The following is an 18,599-nucleotide window of genomic DNA, read 5'->3' on the forward strand; positions in this document are numbered from 1 at the left end:
CGCTCGCGGTGACCGGATGTGACTTCTTCTCTCGCGCCTCCAGGTGAGAAAGACCACAAATGGTCCACTGTGTAAAAGCCCAAATAGTTGAGCGCCGCGCGGGGCGATACAGCACTCAACAGCTGGCTCAGTTCGTTTCCGTATTTGGGCGATTCTACGTTGATATGAATGTCCTTTCTTGTCAAATCGATGAGGTCACCCACTGCAGCGTCAAGAAAACTTGAAAAGTTCGTGCCAAGTTTGGACGCGCTGCTGTTCGTGGCAGCGTTGAGGTTCACCAGCCGTAGGCAAAAGTTTACCACTTCAACTGCTCTCGTCGTAGTGTCATTTACGTCCGACGTGAGGAACCTCATTGTTCTTTCCACTCTCTTCACGAAAGTAGTTATACTAGCGTTGTTTCGGAAGTCGCGGAGGTCCAGGGGTGGGGCTGCGTGGCCAAGCACAATGGTGACCTTTGGCCCGGAGCCGCGCTCGACGCGCAAGCTTAGCAGCGTGGCCAAGCGGAGCAGGCGGACCAAACGACCAGCAACGTGCAACGTGTCCACGTCCAACGGCGCCTCGTGGAACGGCCAGCCCGCTAGCCCGGATGCATTGAAGAACTCAAGGAAAGGAGCGGCGCCCAAACTACCGACGTCCAGGCAGCTCCTCCACATGACCGCTGCGAGCGGCTGCTTGCTGTCACTCTTGATGTTTCTCCATACGCTGTCCTGGATGTCCTGCACGGCGACGTCATCCGCGGTCATAGCGTCCACCGGCCTGCGCTTAGACGCCCAGCGGCGCGAGCAAACGTAGTCGTAGAAGCTATCACAGGGACCAGAGGCGAGCACACTAGCCAGCCTGTCGGCTTCGCGTTTGCAGTCCGGTGCGTGGCAGAACTTGTATCCGCGCATGAGCAGCGTCGAGGCGACGCCTGATAAATTAAAGAGCCACGGGCCGTGCATAACGGCACCTTCTTCCTCTTCCTCTATGGTGTCGCGACTTTCCCGATAGCGGCCATACTGTCCGATAAGTGCTATTACACAGGCTGCTATGCCCAAAATGAAAATGATGCTGAGCACCAGGTTGCCTTGGTCGAAGTTGCGCCGCATGTAATTGTACGGTGCCATCCAGGGGTTCTCAGCAACCTTGCCGCCATACGCCTGCGGTGCCGCTCCGCTAAACGAAGACGTCGAAATGGTGGAAGAAAAGCTTGTCGGCTGCTGGCTAACAGTGTATCCCTGCTTCCAGCTGTCGCTGCTGCTCGAGTTGCTGCCGTACCGGTTGTTCTGGTAGGTGAGCAAGGGCGCTGAAGCCGTATACGAGGTAGGCACTGGAGGACTAGCGGGCGGCGTCTGGATTTCGACAGTGAGTGAGCGCTGCTTGGTCGGCAGCGGAGGTTCTGATGGCGGGGCGATCTGAGGAAATGTGAACGAAGGTTGCTGCATCGGTGCCGATAAAATCACCGGACTGGGCATCGTTTGAGGCATTAGCGGTGGAGCCGGAAGCGGCGGTGGAGGTAGTGCTGGCAGAGGAAGTGGTCGCGAAGCAAGCGGTGATTGTGGTGTCGCCATTGGCGATGGCTGCATCATGTTGTTAGTGATCATCATGGACATCGGCGGAACAGCTTCAGCGCTCGACTCGAATGGCACGGGCGGCATGTCGGGCATAACCGGCGGCCCGTAGCCTGCCACGTAGCGTGGGAAACGTGGCGGGACACGCTCGAAGGACCGCGCCCGGCGCCGCATGTAGGGAGCCGGTCCACCCATGGGCTCGCCATAGTAGTAAGGCGGAGGGCTTGCGTACATGGGCCGACCGGGCCTGCCTGGGATCTCGGGGTCATCCACGTAGTAGCGGCGTGGTCGCCCTTCGTGCGATCGGCGGTGGACGTCGGCGGCGGTGGCGGCGGCGACGGCGTGGCTCGGTTGACGTGCTATCCGACGAGCTTCGCCGGCTTCGCGACGACCGGGAGCCCGAGGAGCGGTGATGGCGTCTCCGTCGCTGTCGTCGGTCGTGCCGATCGTCGTCGCCCAGCCTCTCGTCTCGCTTAGGAGGCGGCGGCGATGGAATGGTCGGTGCCTCGATGATGATGGGCCGTTGGACCACCATGGGTGGAGTGGTGGTGCCGTCGCAGTTGGAGCACTGGGAAGACGTGCGCTGGACCCTGCCACGTGTTTCGAGCGGTGAGGGAGATGCCAAATGCTGCTGGGCCGCCATCCGCTGCCTGGACTTCGAACGAGACTTGGACTTGCTCCGTGGCTTCGGTAGCTGGTAGACCCTCTCTGAACCGCTGCCGCTCAGGCGGGCTGCCGAGCTGCCATCGCCGAGAACCACATGGGTGACAATGCGGTACTTCTGCGAGACGACGCTGCTGTCTGATGTGTCGGAATATGTCCTGCTTCGGCGTCTACGGCGTCGCGCCCTTCGCCTGCCGGTGGAAGGTAAGCCTCTCGCTGTATGCGTTGTCTTGAACCTCTCAACAGGTCGTCTGTCTGTGTCGATTTAGAACTTCTTGAAGACGCCGTCACACTAACTCTAGCCATGGGTTTTGCAGTGCCTGTTGTAGCTTTGGAGGTTGTAGGAGACGGAGTCTTTCCGTCGCCGACTTTTTCGATTGAGGACGACGGACTAGATGTCGACGATGGTGATGTACTGCTCTCGTCACTCTTTTTCTTCTTTTTCGTTTTCTTCTTTTTGGACTTCTTTTTCTTCGACTTCTTCTTCTTCTTCGACTTCTTTTTCGTTTTCTTCTTCTTTTTCTTTTTCTTCTTCTTTTTTGACCTTTTCTTCTTCTTTTTCTTCTTAGACTTCTTTTTCTTTTTTCGTTTTTTCTTCTTGGAGCGTTTCTTTTTTTTCTTACGCCTTTTCTTTTTCTTTGCGTCGTCATCTTCCACGACATACGCAGCAACAGTTGTCCTGAGCGGGTCGCCTGCGCTTAGAATGTTAGCTTTCGCACTGGCGAAATCTTTGTTCACGGTGTCTTGAACAAGTCCCGTTACTGACTCTAGTAACAGACAGGTAGAACGCAGGCGAACGACGTCCGGCCTGTTGACTAAGCCGATAAAATCAGGCCTGTTGACAGCTACTTCAACTCTTGCGTTGAGACCTGGAAATGAAGGAAGGCGCCGTGAGTCAGAGTCTTCGGACAGTTGCGAGCCCCTCTTGGTCCATGGTTCTGAGGAATCGAAATTTGACATTCGAGACTTCCCTGAAGGCACAGAACCGGCGGATGTGGGCTTTCGAGATCTCGAGGGCCTCCTGGCGCCTCGAGACCTTTTATTCTCGCTTACCAATCTGTGACGGGCAGATTTTGCAGAAGATCTCGAGTTTGTCTCAGCTGTAGAGAGCCTGGGTGAGGCCGATCTCTTACGCATTGTATTTATCTTAGGGGGCGTGCATGGCTCGCTTTGAACTACATTGTCCATTACTTGAAAGCAGTCGTTGACCATTCTCACTACAGTTTCAGCTCCTTGTACGTCGGTGTATGTAGCCTGTGTTGAGCATACTTCGGTTTTAATTACGTCATCCATGACTTGGAAACAGTCCTGGACTATTTCAACTACTGTTTGAGGCCCTGGTGCTTCGGTGTACTTGGATGGCGCAGGCATAGTGGACGTGTCCTCATACAGGGTGTCCACTTCGCCAAATAACAACGTGTTCGTCGACGACGCCTCCTGTCCCGTGATCTCGTCCTGATGGAAGTTGTCAGCACCGATACCGAGCGCAGTCGCAAGGAGATTCAAGACTTCGCTTTTCGGCTGTTCTATTATCGGTTGCTCGATTACTTGAGTAATGTTTGATGGTGCTGGATTGATGATCAGCGTGACGTTGGATACCACTGCTTCTTCTGTAGCTTCAACTTCATGAATGGTGGGTTTTTCGACGATGGTGACGACGGGTGGAGCTGTCGTGAGTCCCCTCTGATGTCCTTCGAAGCTCTCTTGGCCGAATGCGCCAGCCTCGTTTCCATTGAGGTAGTCGTCAAGAATAACTGTTTCTTCAACAGATTCCACATTTTCCGGGCTCAGCGGCGCAGTGTCTATTTTTATCTTTGTTTTTATCTTGAGGTGCGAACCGACAGGTCCGAATCCGGGAGGGGTAAATAATGTCAAGGTTGGTTTGCGCTCAACGGCGAACACCTCTGCTTTCTGTTGACTTTTCAAATCTAGTTCAGGCATCTTCGCTGACTGCTCATGCATTGCTTCACACATTTTCTCAAATTGTTGCAATTGTTGTACCACCTCCTTTCTTGCCACGTGTTCCTGCATTGTTTCCAAGCCTTTCTGATAGTCCTGCCTTTGTTGGTCTGTCTGGTGACTGAGTGAGTCCCGCGAAATTGGATCAGATCTAGCCCTCTCTTCTTTCTGAAGCTGTACAGCGGTCTGGCATCGTAAGTGTTCTGCTTGTTCTTGTTGGTACGGCTGTTGTACTGGCTGATCTTCCCGCGCCACTGGACCCACCTGAGCCTTTTGTTCTTCCCCCTTGTCTAACTGTTCCGCTCTTTGGTGCGTGTGGAGCTCCACCTCTTGTGGTTGTGCTGGCTGTTTTTGCTGCGTCATTCCCCACAAATGGGCCTTCTGTTCCTTTTCGTATGCTTTCTCCATCTGCTGCGCTCTTTGGTACCTCTGGCGTTCCTCTTCTGCTTCTTTTTGACTAAGTGACTGTGCCGGCTGTTTCTGCTGCATCGTTCCCCACAAATGGGCTTTCTGTTCCCTTTCGTATGCCTTCTCCATCTGCTGCGCTCTTTGGTACCTCTGGCGTTCCTCCTCTTCTTCTTTTTGACTAAGTGGCTGTGCCGGCTGTTTCTGCTGCATCGTTCCCCACAATGGGCTTTCTGTTCCCTTTCATACGCCTTCTCCATCTGCTGCGCTCTTTGGTACCTCTGACGTTCCTCTTCTTCTTCTTTTTGACTAAGTGGCTGTGCCGGCTGTTTCTGCTGCATCGTTCCCCACAAATGGGCTTTCTGTTCCCTTTCGTACGCCTTCTCCATCTGCTGCGCTCTTTGGTACCTCTGACGTTCTTCTTCTTCTTCTTTTTGACTAAGTGGCTGTGCCGGCTGTTTCTGCTGCATCGTTCCCCACAAATGGGCTTTCTGTTCCCTTTCGTATGCCTTCTCCATCTGCTGCGCTCTTTGGTACCTCTGGCGTTCCTCCTCTTCTTCTTTTTGACTAAGTGGCTGTGCCGGCTGTTTCTGCTGCATCGTTCCCCACAAATGGGCTTTCTGTTCCCTTTCATACGCCTTCTCCATCTGCTGCGCTCTTTGGTACCTCTGACGTTCCTCTTCTTCTTCTTTTTGACTAAGTGGCTGTGCCGGCTGTTTCTGCTGCATCGTTCCCCACAAATGGGCTTTCTGTTCCCTTTCGTACGCCTTCTCCATCTGCTGCGCTCTTTGGTACCTCTGACGTTCTTCTTCTTCTTCTTTTTGACTAAGTGGCTGTGCCGGCTGTTTCTGCTGCATCGTTCCCCACAAATGGGCTTTCTGTTCCCTTTCATACGCCTTCTCCATCTGCTGCGCTCTTTGGTACCTCTGACGTTCCTCTTCTTCTTCTTTTTGACTAAGTGGCTGTGCCGGCTGTTTCTGCTGCATCGTTCCCCACAAATGGGCTTTCTGTTCCCTTTCATACGCCTTCTCCATCTGCTGCGCTCTTTGGTACCTCTGACGTTCCTCTTCTTCTTCTTTTTGACTAAGTGGCTGTGCCGGCTGTTTCTGCTGCATCGTTCCCCACAAATGGGCTTTCTGTTCCCTTTCGTACGCCTTCTCCATCTGCTGCGCTCTTTGGTACCTCTGACGTTCCTCTTCTTCTTCTTTTTGACTAAGTGGCTGTGCCGGCTGTTTCTGCTGCATCATTCCCCACAAATGGGCTCTTTCTTCCTTTTCGTACGCCTTCTCCATCTGCTGCGCTCTTTGGTACCTCTGGCGCTCAGCTTCTTGTTCCTTTTGGTATTGCTGTTGAATTGCCTCGTCTGATGCTTCTTCCGCAACATTTCTAGCGTTCCATGTTGCTCTTGTTCGTATGCCTTCTCCATTTGCTGGGCTCTTTGGTACCTTTCGCGTTCCAAATCTTCCTCTCGCCGGAAATTATCTGCTTCTTGCCTTTGTTCTCGTAGCATCTTCAACTGTGCTGCTTGTTCCAGTTCGTATGCTTTCTCCATTTCGTGACATCTTGCGCGGGCCTCTCGTCTTCTTCGCCGCTCTTCTTTCTGTTCTTCCCGAATTTTTCTTAGCTGCACAGCCTGCTCCATTTCGTACGCTCTCTCCATCTCGTGACACCTCTCGCGAGCCTCTCGCGCTTTCTGCTCATCAGTGGCTTCTCTCATCTTTTTTAGCTGCGCAGCTTGCTCCATTTCGTACGCTCTCTCCATCTCACGACACCTCTCGCGAGCCTCTCGCGCTTTCTGCTCATCAGGGGCTTCTCTCAACTTTTTTAGCTGCGCAGCTTGCTCCATTTCGTACGCTCTCTCCATCTCGTGACACCTCTCGCGAGCCTCTCGCGCTTTCTGCTCATCAGCGGCTTCTTTCATCTTTTTTAGCTGCGCAGCTTGCTCCATTTCGTACGCTCTCTCCATCTCGTGACACCTCTCGCGAGCCTCTCGCGCTTTCTGCTCATCAACGGCTTCTCTCATCTTTTTTAGCTGCGCAGCTTGCTCCATTTCGTAAGCTCGCTCCATCTCGTGACATCTCTCGCGAGCATCTCGTGCTTTCTGGTTATCAATTTCTTTCATCTTTCTTAGCTGCGCAGCTTGCTCTATTTCGTACGCTCTCTCCATTTGGTGACACCTCTCGCGAGCCTCTTGTGTTTTCTGATCATCAGCAGATTCTTGAATCTTTCTTATCTGCGCAGCTTGCTCCATTTCGTACGCTTTTTCCAGTTCGTGACACCTCTCGCGAGCCTCCCGTCTTTTCTCCAAGTCAGCAGCGTTGAATTGTGCAGGTGTGCCGTGAGCACCTTGAGCTTGCTGTCTAGCCACATCCAGCTGACTGTGCACTTGCTGCGTTTGTTGGTAAAGGCGATTCAAATGTTCGACTTCCCACCGTTGCAGGTTCTGCGCGTGCTGGTACTGCTGCAGAGCGGCTGTGTAGGCAGCAGTGTCACGTGCTTGTTGGTCGTACGCTGCTTGTACAGGGTACCGCTGCTGTCTGTGGTCTCCTTGCCGGTCTGCTGTGTCAGGTGTCCACTGCTGGGTAGACGAGTCGGGGGAACCCGTCGCCATCGCTTCACCGCCGCTGGCCGGCGGCCAGAAAGTGGCCGCGTCCCCTTCGCGCGAGGACCGGCGGTGTTTTTTTCCGCTTCCTCTTTGGCGGCAACGTCTCTGCGGTGGTAACATCTGTCGGCTGCATGACACCCGCAGGTTCGCCGATGGCAGCTGCATCCATGGCTCTCTCGTCCATAGGCGGGCTCGCTGCCGGATCCACTGTGAAGAAGTTGGCTACGGCTGAAGGCAGTAACTGTGACAGCGAAGCACCCGAGGACTGATCCTTTCTGGACTGTGTCGTCTCCCCGGTTGTCGCCGTTGTGCTGTCGTCATCCCTGCTGCGCCTCTTCTTCTTCTTCTTTTTCCTCTTCCTTCTGGACTTTCGCTTGTGCCTCTTTCTGTGGCGGCTTCTCCGACTCTTCTGCGATACCGAACCACTGCTGTCGAGTGATGGTTCGGCGGCGCGCGCCTTCGTATCGGGCGAGCGCACCAGCTTGCGCACCTCGCTCGAGCTGCGCTCCTTCTCGAACTCCTGCACCCGGATGTCGCGCTCGAAAGATAGTTTCCGGCTTGGTTTGACGATCTCCTCACCCCAGAAGCGGTCGTCCTTCTTATCTCCTGCACAGAAAAGACGCCGCCTTCGTTTTTTGCCGCCGCCAAATGCACGCGCATCTCACGTCAATGAGCTGGAGCTCTGCTTCACACGCGATATTATACATTCGAAATGTGCGAGTCTTGTTGCTTGCAACGCCGCCTTCCAGCCTCTCAGTACACGGGTCTTATTTAGTTATAGCTTCTTGTTCGTCATAGCAGTGACGTAGTAAAACACACAGTTACACTGATCACACAGTAAATTTCTTTCCGGTCGGGCGTGTTGGCAAAAAATCACATGATTACGCGATGTGATGGACGTACGCGGTGCTTCGCTGCGGAAACCACACACCAGTAGGTACTGTTCTAGCCACGTACCGTACCTTGGCTACGTGTGAGAAAACGATGGTACAAGCTGACAGGGTCTGCATGGTCTGCATAATCTGCGTAGGCTGTGTTACAATTCGTTCCAGCAAGGTAAGTTGTCTAACCTGAGGTCTTAGAATACAGCTATTTCTGTGCACCGGTCTCTGCGATTGGAACACGAATTCGCATATACTTATTTCGCCAACTGGCGTTCAAATTCTGACGCAAAGGAAATTCGTACAAATAATGTGACTAAATGTTCTTCTGAAAACACATTAAAACTAAAGAAATCAGTATTTTTATGCGTAATTACTAGTGACGGCGAAAAATCGCGTGGAGTGTTCATAAAACGCGCCAAACGTCTCAACGCGCAGGCTTGTACGTGGGAATTTCTTAAAGATGTCCTGTTCCGTTTATTGAGGCATGTGCTCGTGGCCTAATGGTTATAGGTGAACGAGCTAGGGATGGCTTTGTTCGAATTCTGCCGTCGGACAATCTCATTTATGTTTGTTTATTAAAAATATAGAGCCTTTCTCAGCGACTTGCCACTACTTTTCCATAGCGAGTATGTTTCAAATCTCTTTCGTGGGCTGACCCCGGAGATAGTGCAGCCTAAAAAAAGGCGAAGCACTTACGGCGGTAGCAACGTTTAGCGTTGCGCTTGAACGTCTCATGCAGACGTTGTTGTAACGCGGACGCGATATACGCGGGTGCGCCAAAATGTCTGGCACCATTAAAAGGCTTTACCACACCGTTTGGGGCCTTCAATGACATCGCGCAGACGTCACTGTATAGAGCCGCGCCAGTAAAATTACATCACTTTCAGGTTTGAGCCTCAGGTCTGAGCATATTTAAGATAAAAGGCATCCGATGTAAGTGTTATGTTTCGTAACATTTGTTTGTGGGCTGCCGTTCTCAAAATTCTGAGGAATAATTTGGTCAGGAATGTAAGACCTCGCTGGTATGAGCAACTTTAGAGATAGAATAGTGTAGCAATATAACCCGCATATACAGCATGGCATATAGCATGGCATGACATACAGCATATATATCTAAATACATACGGAGCCTCACATGCAGCAACGCTGACGCCGTCGGCGATAATTCCCTTGGAGTGTCCATATAATTGTTATCGCAATAAAAGTGTGGAAGCATCGGCTTGAAAATCTTCCTGCGCTAACGAATGAAGGCTTTCCTTACACAGTAATTAAATCCATGTGCACGCCATTACCGTCTTCATCAAAAATACTAAAAATTGGGTGCTCAAAATACGAAGGTCTACGTGGATTCTACACAATGGGCATTCTTGCATAGAAGCTATCGGCTTATTTATTGTGGTGACCCTCGCCTCAGATCGGCTGTCGTGGTCGTGAAAGGTTCTGTCTGTTTGGCGTGCCCAATCTCTGCGCGCAAAACGGTGCCTCCGCTTTCGGGGCCTTCCACTGGTCTCGTGTGCCGTTTAGTACGTGGTACTGCAGTTTGTGCTCTCCGTGTAGTTAGGCCAGGCGGCAAAACATGGCATTACGGGGGTGCCAAAACGCCGCCGACATTATGGATGACCACCTATAGTTGGTTGGCCTGGCCCAAAAGCTGATGGCCCTTTCAAAGCAAGCCAACGCAAGCAACCTGCGAGGGTCCTACCAATGTAGTCCAAAGCAGCAAAATGTTTCGTGGGCAAATTCTGTATATTAGGCTTCTCTGGATGCAGGATATCAAAAATCAAATTGTCGAGTTTAATGTCATAAAGCAAAATTCAGGCTATGAGGAACGCTGTAGCGGAGGCTTCCGAATTCCAACCAAGTACGCGAGCGCCTTTGCGTTCCGCACCCATTACAATGCGGACGCCACAGCCGGGATTCGACTGAGCCCGCGAATTCGTGTTTATAATACCAAAACGCCATGGCCACTGAGCCATTGAACCACGGCCATGCAGTGAGTGGCGCAGGCTAACACTCCCAGGGCTGGACTTGTGCACATACACAAATACCAGAGAAAAGTTTAACGGCGGTACGGCGGCCGCGGTAGCCTAATGGTAAAGCACAGCGCGCGTTATGCGGAAGGTGTGGGTTTGTTTTCACCTGCGGCAAGTTGTGTTTCTTAGAGCGCAGCTCTTAGGCGCCCGTTCCTGCGGCGAGCGTCGGCGTCGTTACCGAGCAACGAGCACAGCGAGAGAGCGAACGCGAAGCGCAGCGGGGGGATGAAAGACGGCGAGAGCAAAGATAGCGTGAGGAGGAGGCGGAACACGGGGAAGGAGGGTATGGCGAAAGCGTGAGAAGAAAAACGTAGTGCCGCGCAAGATGGGCTATGGCGACGATGCCTACGAGATGGCGCCAGAGTAGCGCGCGTCATTAGGGTGTCTCGATACGCTCGCTCGCCTCCGCTCCGTTCGCGGGGGCGCGCGCATCGAGGCACTCTACGCGTCGTCTGTTCGCCAAAGCGCTGCATGAGCGGAGGTCTGTCTGCGGTGGCTGCTGTCAATCGCGCCCACGCGTCAGTCACGCTCTGCCTCTCGCGATCTCCGGATTAGCGAAGCAGTCGCGCCACACTTCGCTCCGTTTGGAACGTGCCGCACGAGACAGATTGTCCGCGCCAGCCAATATATCGTGAAATGAGAACACGTACAGGGCTGCGCTCAAATTGCGCATTAGGGTGTATCGTATTCGTCGATGGATCTTTTTTTCTTCCTAGTCAATTTTCAATTACAAATTACAGTAAATTTCCCATATATGCTTCATCTGACTTCATTTGTTTGCTTCAAATAGTTGTAACCAACGAAAAGTCGAGTCATTCGCTCCCCTTGCCGTAGCACGCACGCACGCACACACAAACTTGCAATTTTGGCGTTTTCGGGATTTCATTACGAAATAAATACGTAATGTATAGCTGCACATATCTTGCGTTAATTTGCAAGAAGCTATTTGAAAGATTTTCAAAATTTTTCGGCTTCGTCACCCTAGATAAAATGGCACCACAAAGTCACTAATCACGGGGTCAGTGAGAGGCGCTTGCTCAAAAATCGATGTTTGGACATTTTTCGAAAAATACTGTGGGCGGCAAGTATAAGTTTCCGTCGGCCAGTAGTTGTAATGAATTAAAATAAAAAAAAGTTTGGTGGTGTACAATGTTTTAGTTTTGGAGTGATATGTCTTCAAGTCTTGAAAAATCTGCAAGTCCCACAAATGCTCTTCTCCACGTTTTGTGAATTACAATTTTGTTTCTGGAAATCCGCGCTGCATCTCGCAATACAAGGGCTGATTCCTTTCATTTACCCACCTCATATAAAACTTTTGCTGAAAACAAAAACAAAAAATAGTCGGAACCCTCCTAAGTCTGCCCTTATCTGAACACACCCGATACACACAGAGCCAGGTAGAGAAGCTAATAGGTCACAGTAGGAGTGGCAGCGTAATATAGGCTGACATAAAGCTATATATATATATATATATATATATATATATATATATATATATATATATATATATATATATATATATATATATATATATATATATATATATATATATATAACTCTTTCATGCACGTAAGTGACTCAAATCTTTGAGCACTCGGGTACTGGGTCTTTTACTTTACACTCTTCCACAAACTTTGTGATCATTTGGCGAAAATACTCCCGAATAGGCTGTACATTGATGTGTTTTTTTCCCCTATAGGCTATGAAGACGTAGCAGCATTACAGCATGATAAGGCGCTCGGTCGTCGTCATTGTGCACCGAAAAGAACCTGATCCCGTAGCCATCTAGAGGCAGATCTTTCTTTTTTTCAGAGTTCTTTGAAGAATGTCCCCAAAAGAACGCTCTTTCCTTGCAATCCAGGAGAACATGATCTATTGCTTCAGGTTTTCGAGATATGAAGTAGTCCGTTCCCCACTGTACGGATAGTCCCCTTTCTTGCATTCTTGTTATCACCGCGAGTGTACCTGTATGGAGCTTAAAGAAAAATTATTTGGAGCCAGATGGTACAACTATTCGTTTGACTCTCCCCCAATACATTTTGACCAGATCCAACATTATACAAGCTTCTGTAGAGTGCAACTGGAAGAACAAGGTCAACAAGGTCTTTATATAACTTTTCCCGTTAAACTTCCGCTAAATATTCACATGAAAAACGTGCTAACAATAAGTTTCATGCGCCCACTACTTTTAAATAGCCACTGACAGCCCCACTCATGTTATCAGAGGTGACAACGAAACAAGGATAAGCTCTACCAAGTCTTACCTGAATAATTGTACGTAAAAACGGATCAATTGTATCCACAAGGAACATGAAACGGCTTACAATTTCTTAGAAACATGTGTGACAAACCAAGACCGCCATTTCAGACTCAGCGAAAAAGGTTGTACCGGTACGGCTTGACCTTTCCCACACAGATCCCTATATAAAAATTGGGAACACATTATGCACTTAGTGTACATTTGTGCGTGAACTGTGCAAAACCTGTAGCGTGTGTCACTGTTTACTGACAAAGAACAGATTACATTCTGTAGCGCGTGAGAACACCAAAAAATCCCAACGCCGAACTTTATCTACTTTCTATCGCAGCCCTACTGTTTACTGCATATGCTATACGGCTGGCTACCCCTATAAAATTCCAATTGAACGCCATATTTTGCGGGGCGTAGCGCCACGACATGTTGGTGAACGTGTCTGAAGCGGCAGACCAGTTCCCCAGACACTTTTCCCAATTTACAGAACTGCCCACTCGCCCTAAAAAAAGTTTCGCTAAGTATACGACTTCCGTGATGCCGTCTCGGTCTGACTACAAACAGCACACGTTCGCATAAGCGAGCAGCCGCGTGCACGTCGACCACTCCGCCGTCGCTACTGCACAGAAGAACCGCGCGGTGACACCTCTAGCAGCTATGAGGTAGGGTGCCTCGATGCCCAGCGCCGCCGTCCAGGGTGGAGACAACCCCGCTGGCGCCGCCATATTGTGTCACACGAGCTGAGACTCAGCTACGCTTGCGTTCATAAAGTGTTACTCGCGGCGCGCTTCCAAGTGCTTTGCCTTGATGAGGATTTTTTTATCGGTGTCCCATCTGCATATCTTTATAACCAATAGCCGTTAACTCGTCGAAGGTCGAAGACGTAAATGTATGGCGCCGGGAACATGCCCCAAGTTGCCTAATTCAATCACATTTAATATGCCGTGTGTATGTTTAAAATACGCACTATTTTTTTTTTGCGCTTCGATGCTTGGTATATAAGGTTTGCGACCCCCTGTGAGTGGAGGTTTTTCTTTTTCGCTGTTGTATTTTGGTTTACACGCCACGCCTCCTTTACCGTAGCCAGCCACTCGCGCACGGCGGTTAGTTTCCCTTGCGTTGCGCGTGCTCTTCGCGTTCGTTGCAATTATTTGACGATATCTACGCGCAATTTTTTTTTGCCCACAAAACTGTGTGCTGACAGGATTAAGCTGGTGTAAAAAATAACTGCGATGAGAAAATAAGGTTTAGTTAGTGCTGTAGAGAAAAATGTAACGTAACTTGTCTGTGTCAATCTTGCGTAGTACACACAAGAAATCAAACGATGCACAAAATACATTTACTTATAATGTCTAGTACAATCAATCATGAAAGAGATATGTACATGAAAAATTATATGTACTGTGTGGCGCCTGAAGGTTATGTTGAAAGACGAGATAAAAAAATTAATTCGCAAGGTAGGCTCGACACACAATTCGGGATAGAGAGAGTTTTTTTTTTTATTTATTCATTACATGGGGGGGGGGGGGGGGTGTTCAAGTGAGTACATCAACCTTATTACACACAATATAAATCGAAAACAAGAATGCAAACAAGAAAACGCAACCGCGGGTAATATTAATCAAGATATCAAGCCAGAATACATACATCAGCTACCATCGAATACGTCGCATCAGCCAAACACATCGATGGCGAGTACAGAACATTTCATAAATAACCATTAGAACACTGATAACTACATTGAAAAAATAAACAACACTGCATACATATCACGTACAAAAACCGTAAATGAAACTAAGACAGTCAAATACACATTAGCAATGTTTTTCACTTCGAAAATATAGTCCATGATGATGTAGGGCTGTTGACTTTAACAGACGGCGCCCATCCCGTCGATTTCCCTCGTACTGGTCCTCTTCAAAGTGTTTCTAAGTACAGGTAAAACAACAAAAGTGATTATTGATATGAAAAGTTGCCTTGTAAATACAGAGAACCCATTACAGTGCTTAAAAATAAATTTTAGCAGAAGCAATGCTGTATTACCTCGCTTCACACGTTTCGAAGAAATGCACAGGCTACAACAGACACCATGCCAGAAAGCGCCGAAACATTTTGGTCCCATGATGCCCCTTAACTCTACTACACCTGGGCATACCGTGCACAGGCATTTAAAGACCGTCGCAGTACCCACTACGATCGGGAATGAGCACGAATGACCATCGGCTTACGATCACCACGCTACAAATATGTACAAGTCTAAAAAATCAGCTATGTAACGTAACACCCTGAGGTCCGCAAGATATCTCCTGAGAAATCAGAGAAAATCACAATGTTTCGCTTACCACGTACAAAACAGCCGCTCTCCCCAGACGAAGCACTGCGTTCTTTAGTCCCAAATAACCAGTACCGAAAAAAAAGAAAAAAAAAAAAAACAAAGACACACACGATGTGTGCTTCCCGTGAAAAAGGAAAATAGGTGGCTTACGTGACGATTCGTAGCTAATGTAAGACTATTTCGCGGCTAAGCATCTTCGTCATTCCTTAAAATAAGGGTACAGACTGCGCCCATCAAAACGAAAAAAGCCTATGCGACGCGCGCTCGCAAACCATACGCTACTCAGGCAGCATCGGTGCAGTGCTTACTTAGTTCGTGAGCGAACGTAGGTACGTGAGCGAGGATCAGAGAATACTTTCTTATTTAAATGAAAAACACGGTGCGGTAGTCTAAACATTCTTGACACTTACCTCGCAAATGCAAGAGTTATCCGTTGCCTTCCAGTGATCGCGCTTTACTTGGGCTTCCTATCTCTTCCGTCTCTCTGGGTCCCGGGGGAAGCGAAAACAACGCAGTCCTTTACGCGTCGATCCGGCGCACTTGGGAACACAACAGCCCGTCATGTCGACACGATGCACTTGATAGCTTGTCAGTCATGCGGCTGAACACTGTCTAGCAAGTAGAAGCGTCCGCGAAGCATCCGCGCGCACTGTGCCTCGAACTCAGCACCGGCACCAAGCAATCGCAACGGCTCGCTGTGACACAATATGGCGTCGCAGCGAGAAAGCGGCGGCGCGGGGGCGGTCAAAGGTTGGCACCACCCTGAACGGCGGCGCTGGCATCGAGGCGCCCTACTATGAGGCCAGTGGGAAAAGCGAAAGGCAGGATAGGAAATAAAATAAAAAAAAGCACTGTCTAACTTCACCAGCGGGGACGCAATATACATGAAGCAGAAGGATGCATGGCATCCGTAGCCTACTGTGAACATATGACGTGCTTGACAATGTCTTGCTGTAAACCACTGGGAAAGAAACCAGTGCGGCTTTTAGAGCGCAGCTAGCTCGTAGGTGCCCGTTCCTGCATTGAGCGTCGGCGTCCCTTGGAGTAACCTCGCGAACGAGCACAGCGAAGGATGAAAGAGCGAACGCGGAGCGCAGCTGGGGATGCAAGACGGCGAGAGCGAAGAGACTGCGAGGAGGAGAGCGGAGGAGGAGTGTGTGACGAAAGGGTAAGGAGGAAGGCGGAGTGTCGCACGAGACGTGCTTGATTGCGGCGACCAGGCATGCTGCGAGCACGTCCACCGATACCATATGTGGAAACAAAGCGCTGGCGTGGGTTTAGGACCAACTGCGCATGCGCTACTTGGCCTTCGCCGCCCCCGCCAGAGAATGCGCTCCGCGCGAGCCACGCGTTCCCGTGTTGACGCTTTCTGAACAATGAGCGACACGACCGGTGGAAATGCTTCGTCTGCAACTGCTGCTAAACGAGCTGCCCGAGCAGAGGCTCAGCGCAACCGCCGAGAGGACCCTGTCGTTCAGAATGAAATTATTTGTCACAATATATCACGAATTCAAAACACCTAAACAGCTGCGCTCAAAATTCGAATTAGGGAGTATCGTAATCGTCGGTGAATTTTTACTTGCGTGAAACGTTGAAGTGCCAGAGTACCCTTGTATTCTGTAAGGTGTACGTTTCGCCCATAACACCCTTTTAGCACCCTGAAAGGATGCACTAAGATTGTACTGCTAACGAGTACACCTATTTTAGAAGTTCTTGAGAAAAAAAAAGGTGCAGGAAGAGTGTTTCGACATCCAATTCACCCTCAAGGGTGTCATTTTCCTGAGTGTGTACTATGATGTTCCCTTTCGTCCTTCGGTCAAGCTTTTCAAGCACGAAACGAGTTGATGAACTCTGTTGCAGTGAGTGCATTCTGTCCAGGGCTTACGCAAGTTCGAGCGCAGGCGAAGGCTTCGATATTGGCAGCTTGTAGGCGCGCATTTCGCAGATAAATATTACGTGCAGTCATTGCCAACATCGTCGCATAAACGCACATTCTAAGCAATAGGGCCGCTGGCTAGGGATTTTGGAAGCCGAAACCAAATGCACGCTGGGATTTTGTCGGTAGTCTAAAATCCAATTTTCAGGCTACGTATCTGGCATTCCACTGCACACCAATAGACAGTGACAGCTCGCCCTTCCGAAGATGGAGAATGACATGTGTACTTTTGAAGTGGTTTTCTGTACCGTTTTTAAGCTACAGAAGAACGTGTTGATCCGCGACAATGTATAGCCAACTAGCTCCAATTGCAGGTTTACTAGACATGTGCAAAAGGCGCGCACGGCGCGGCTTCACTCACTCACTCACATCTCACACACACACACACACACACACACACACACACACACACACACACACACACACACACACACACACACACACACACACACACACACACACACACACACACACACACACACACACACACACACACACACACACACACACACACACACACACACACACACACACACACACACACACACACACACACACACACACACACACACACACACACACACACACACACACACACACACACACACACACACACACACACACACACACACACACACACACACACATATATATATATATATATATATATATATATATATATATATTTCAACGGAAGACATATCACATTTAAAACGAAGTTTGAGTATTGGAGTGCTAATAGTGCATGTATATGCGATGAAAAAAAATTCGACTGGCTGTTGAGCTCCGACGGTATTTGTCTGACCGACGGACTGCAGCATTCCAACATTCTCGAAGAATATTATGGCGAAACTAGTGAAACAAAAGCAAAATTCGAAAGCAATGTATACCACAGATGGAGAGCTTGCTTTATATAAGTTGACGAAGGTTGTTTCCTTTGTATACTCTTAATTTTTCACACCTTGAACGAACAGTTTTTTTTTTTTGGCGTTGTACAAACATGTAATCAGCCGCGCAGGCGACAGCGCTTGTAAGTGAAGTTTAAAAATAACAATCCAATGTACCACACTGCGAAATATATCCCCCCTTGCTCGCTTCTCTCCTCCAAAATGTCGTCCGTCTGCTTTACATGTCGCCGACGGCATTTCTTCCAGTCTCCCATGTGCCATGTTTTGCCGCCTGCCTTAGTATACACGGAGAGCACAAACTGCATGCAATACTACTTCATGGCGCACGATACGAAGGGAAACCACACAGTGAAGGTGCTTATTGGCTACACGGTGCCAATAGGCGGAATATTAAGCACCTCTCCGCGGTGTCACTGACATCGTGTGAATTTCCCTCTAACAATAGTCGCAGACACTTCGTTGTTTTGTCTAAAAATGGTCACTTAATTCTCCAGAGCTCACCGCCCTCGCTTTCTTGTCTGAGCTTCATTCTATTTGTTGATCTGGGAAGTATAAAATAAGAAGCTAAGAGCAGGGACGTCAAGTATGTGTTTGCTTGGCGATACACGGCGCGTGCCGTTACCGAAAGCGCGAAGTACGATGGTGTAAACAACTGGGCCGGTGTGCGGCCCTTCTCATCTACTGAACGTGCATGGCTCACCGATGGAGACGTCGAGCCGGTAGTCGTACCCGTCCTCGCGGGGGTCCGGCGGCAGCGGCGGGCTCTTGTGGCTCATGGCGGCGGCCGCTCCCTCCCGCTAGAGCTCGACCCCCTGGTGGCGAACTGGGCGAACCGCCAAATCGTGCTCGTGCTCGGCGGCCGTTGCATCGTCTTCCTCTTCGCGCATCCCGTTTCCGATTATCCGCCCGACGAGTCTCTGTAGATCATTTACATGCCATAGTACGCAAGTGTGAAACGTATAGGCGTTCGTGAACGCCGCGCGGAGCCACAGATCCCACGAGAGCGTCAATGACTCCCGTCGTAGCAGGCCAAGAGGACGGCCAAGGACGGCGAAGCTGCAAACACAAGT

At 49.8% G+C, this 18,599-nt stretch overlaps 1 protein-coding gene and 1 pseudogene across 1 annotated transcript; both read right to left on the reverse strand.

Annotated features, from left to right (window-relative positions):
* Positions 1-1,815: 1,815 nt before the first annotated feature.
* Positions 1,816-5,821, reverse strand: LOC119440762 (trichohyalin-like; annotated as a pseudogene).
* Positions 5,822-7,058: 1,237 nt separating this feature from the next.
* On the reverse strand, positions 7,059-18,356 carry LOC119440763 (uncharacterized). The gene is made up of 2 exons (XM_037705643.2): positions 18,230-18,356; positions 7,059-7,788 (listed from the first exon to the last, which is right to left on the reverse strand). The coding sequence occupies exons 1-2, from the start codon at positions 18,303-18,305 to the stop codon at positions 7,193-7,195; spliced, it is 672 nt and encodes a 223-aa protein (XP_037561571.1). The 5' UTR covers positions 18,306-18,356; the 3' UTR covers positions 7,059-7,192.
* Positions 18,357-18,599: the final 243 nt, after the last annotated feature.

This window comes from Dermacentor silvarum, chromosome 2 (assembly GCF_013339745.2).
Source record: "Dermacentor silvarum isolate Dsil-2018 chromosome 2, BIME_Dsil_1.4, whole genome shotgun sequence".
NCBI classification, from domain to species: Eukaryota; Metazoa; Arthropoda; class Arachnida; order Ixodida; family Ixodidae; genus Dermacentor; species Dermacentor silvarum.

Coding starts and splice junctions, on each gene's coding strand:
- LOC119440763 (XM_037705643.2), bottom strand. CDS start 18,305: ATGAGCCACAAGAGCCCGCCGCTGCCGCCGGACCCCCGCGAGGACGGG. Junction 7,789..18,229: donor CCGGCTCGACGTCTCCATCG/GTGAGCCATGCA, acceptor TTTTCTGTGCAG/GAGATAAGAAGGACGACCGC.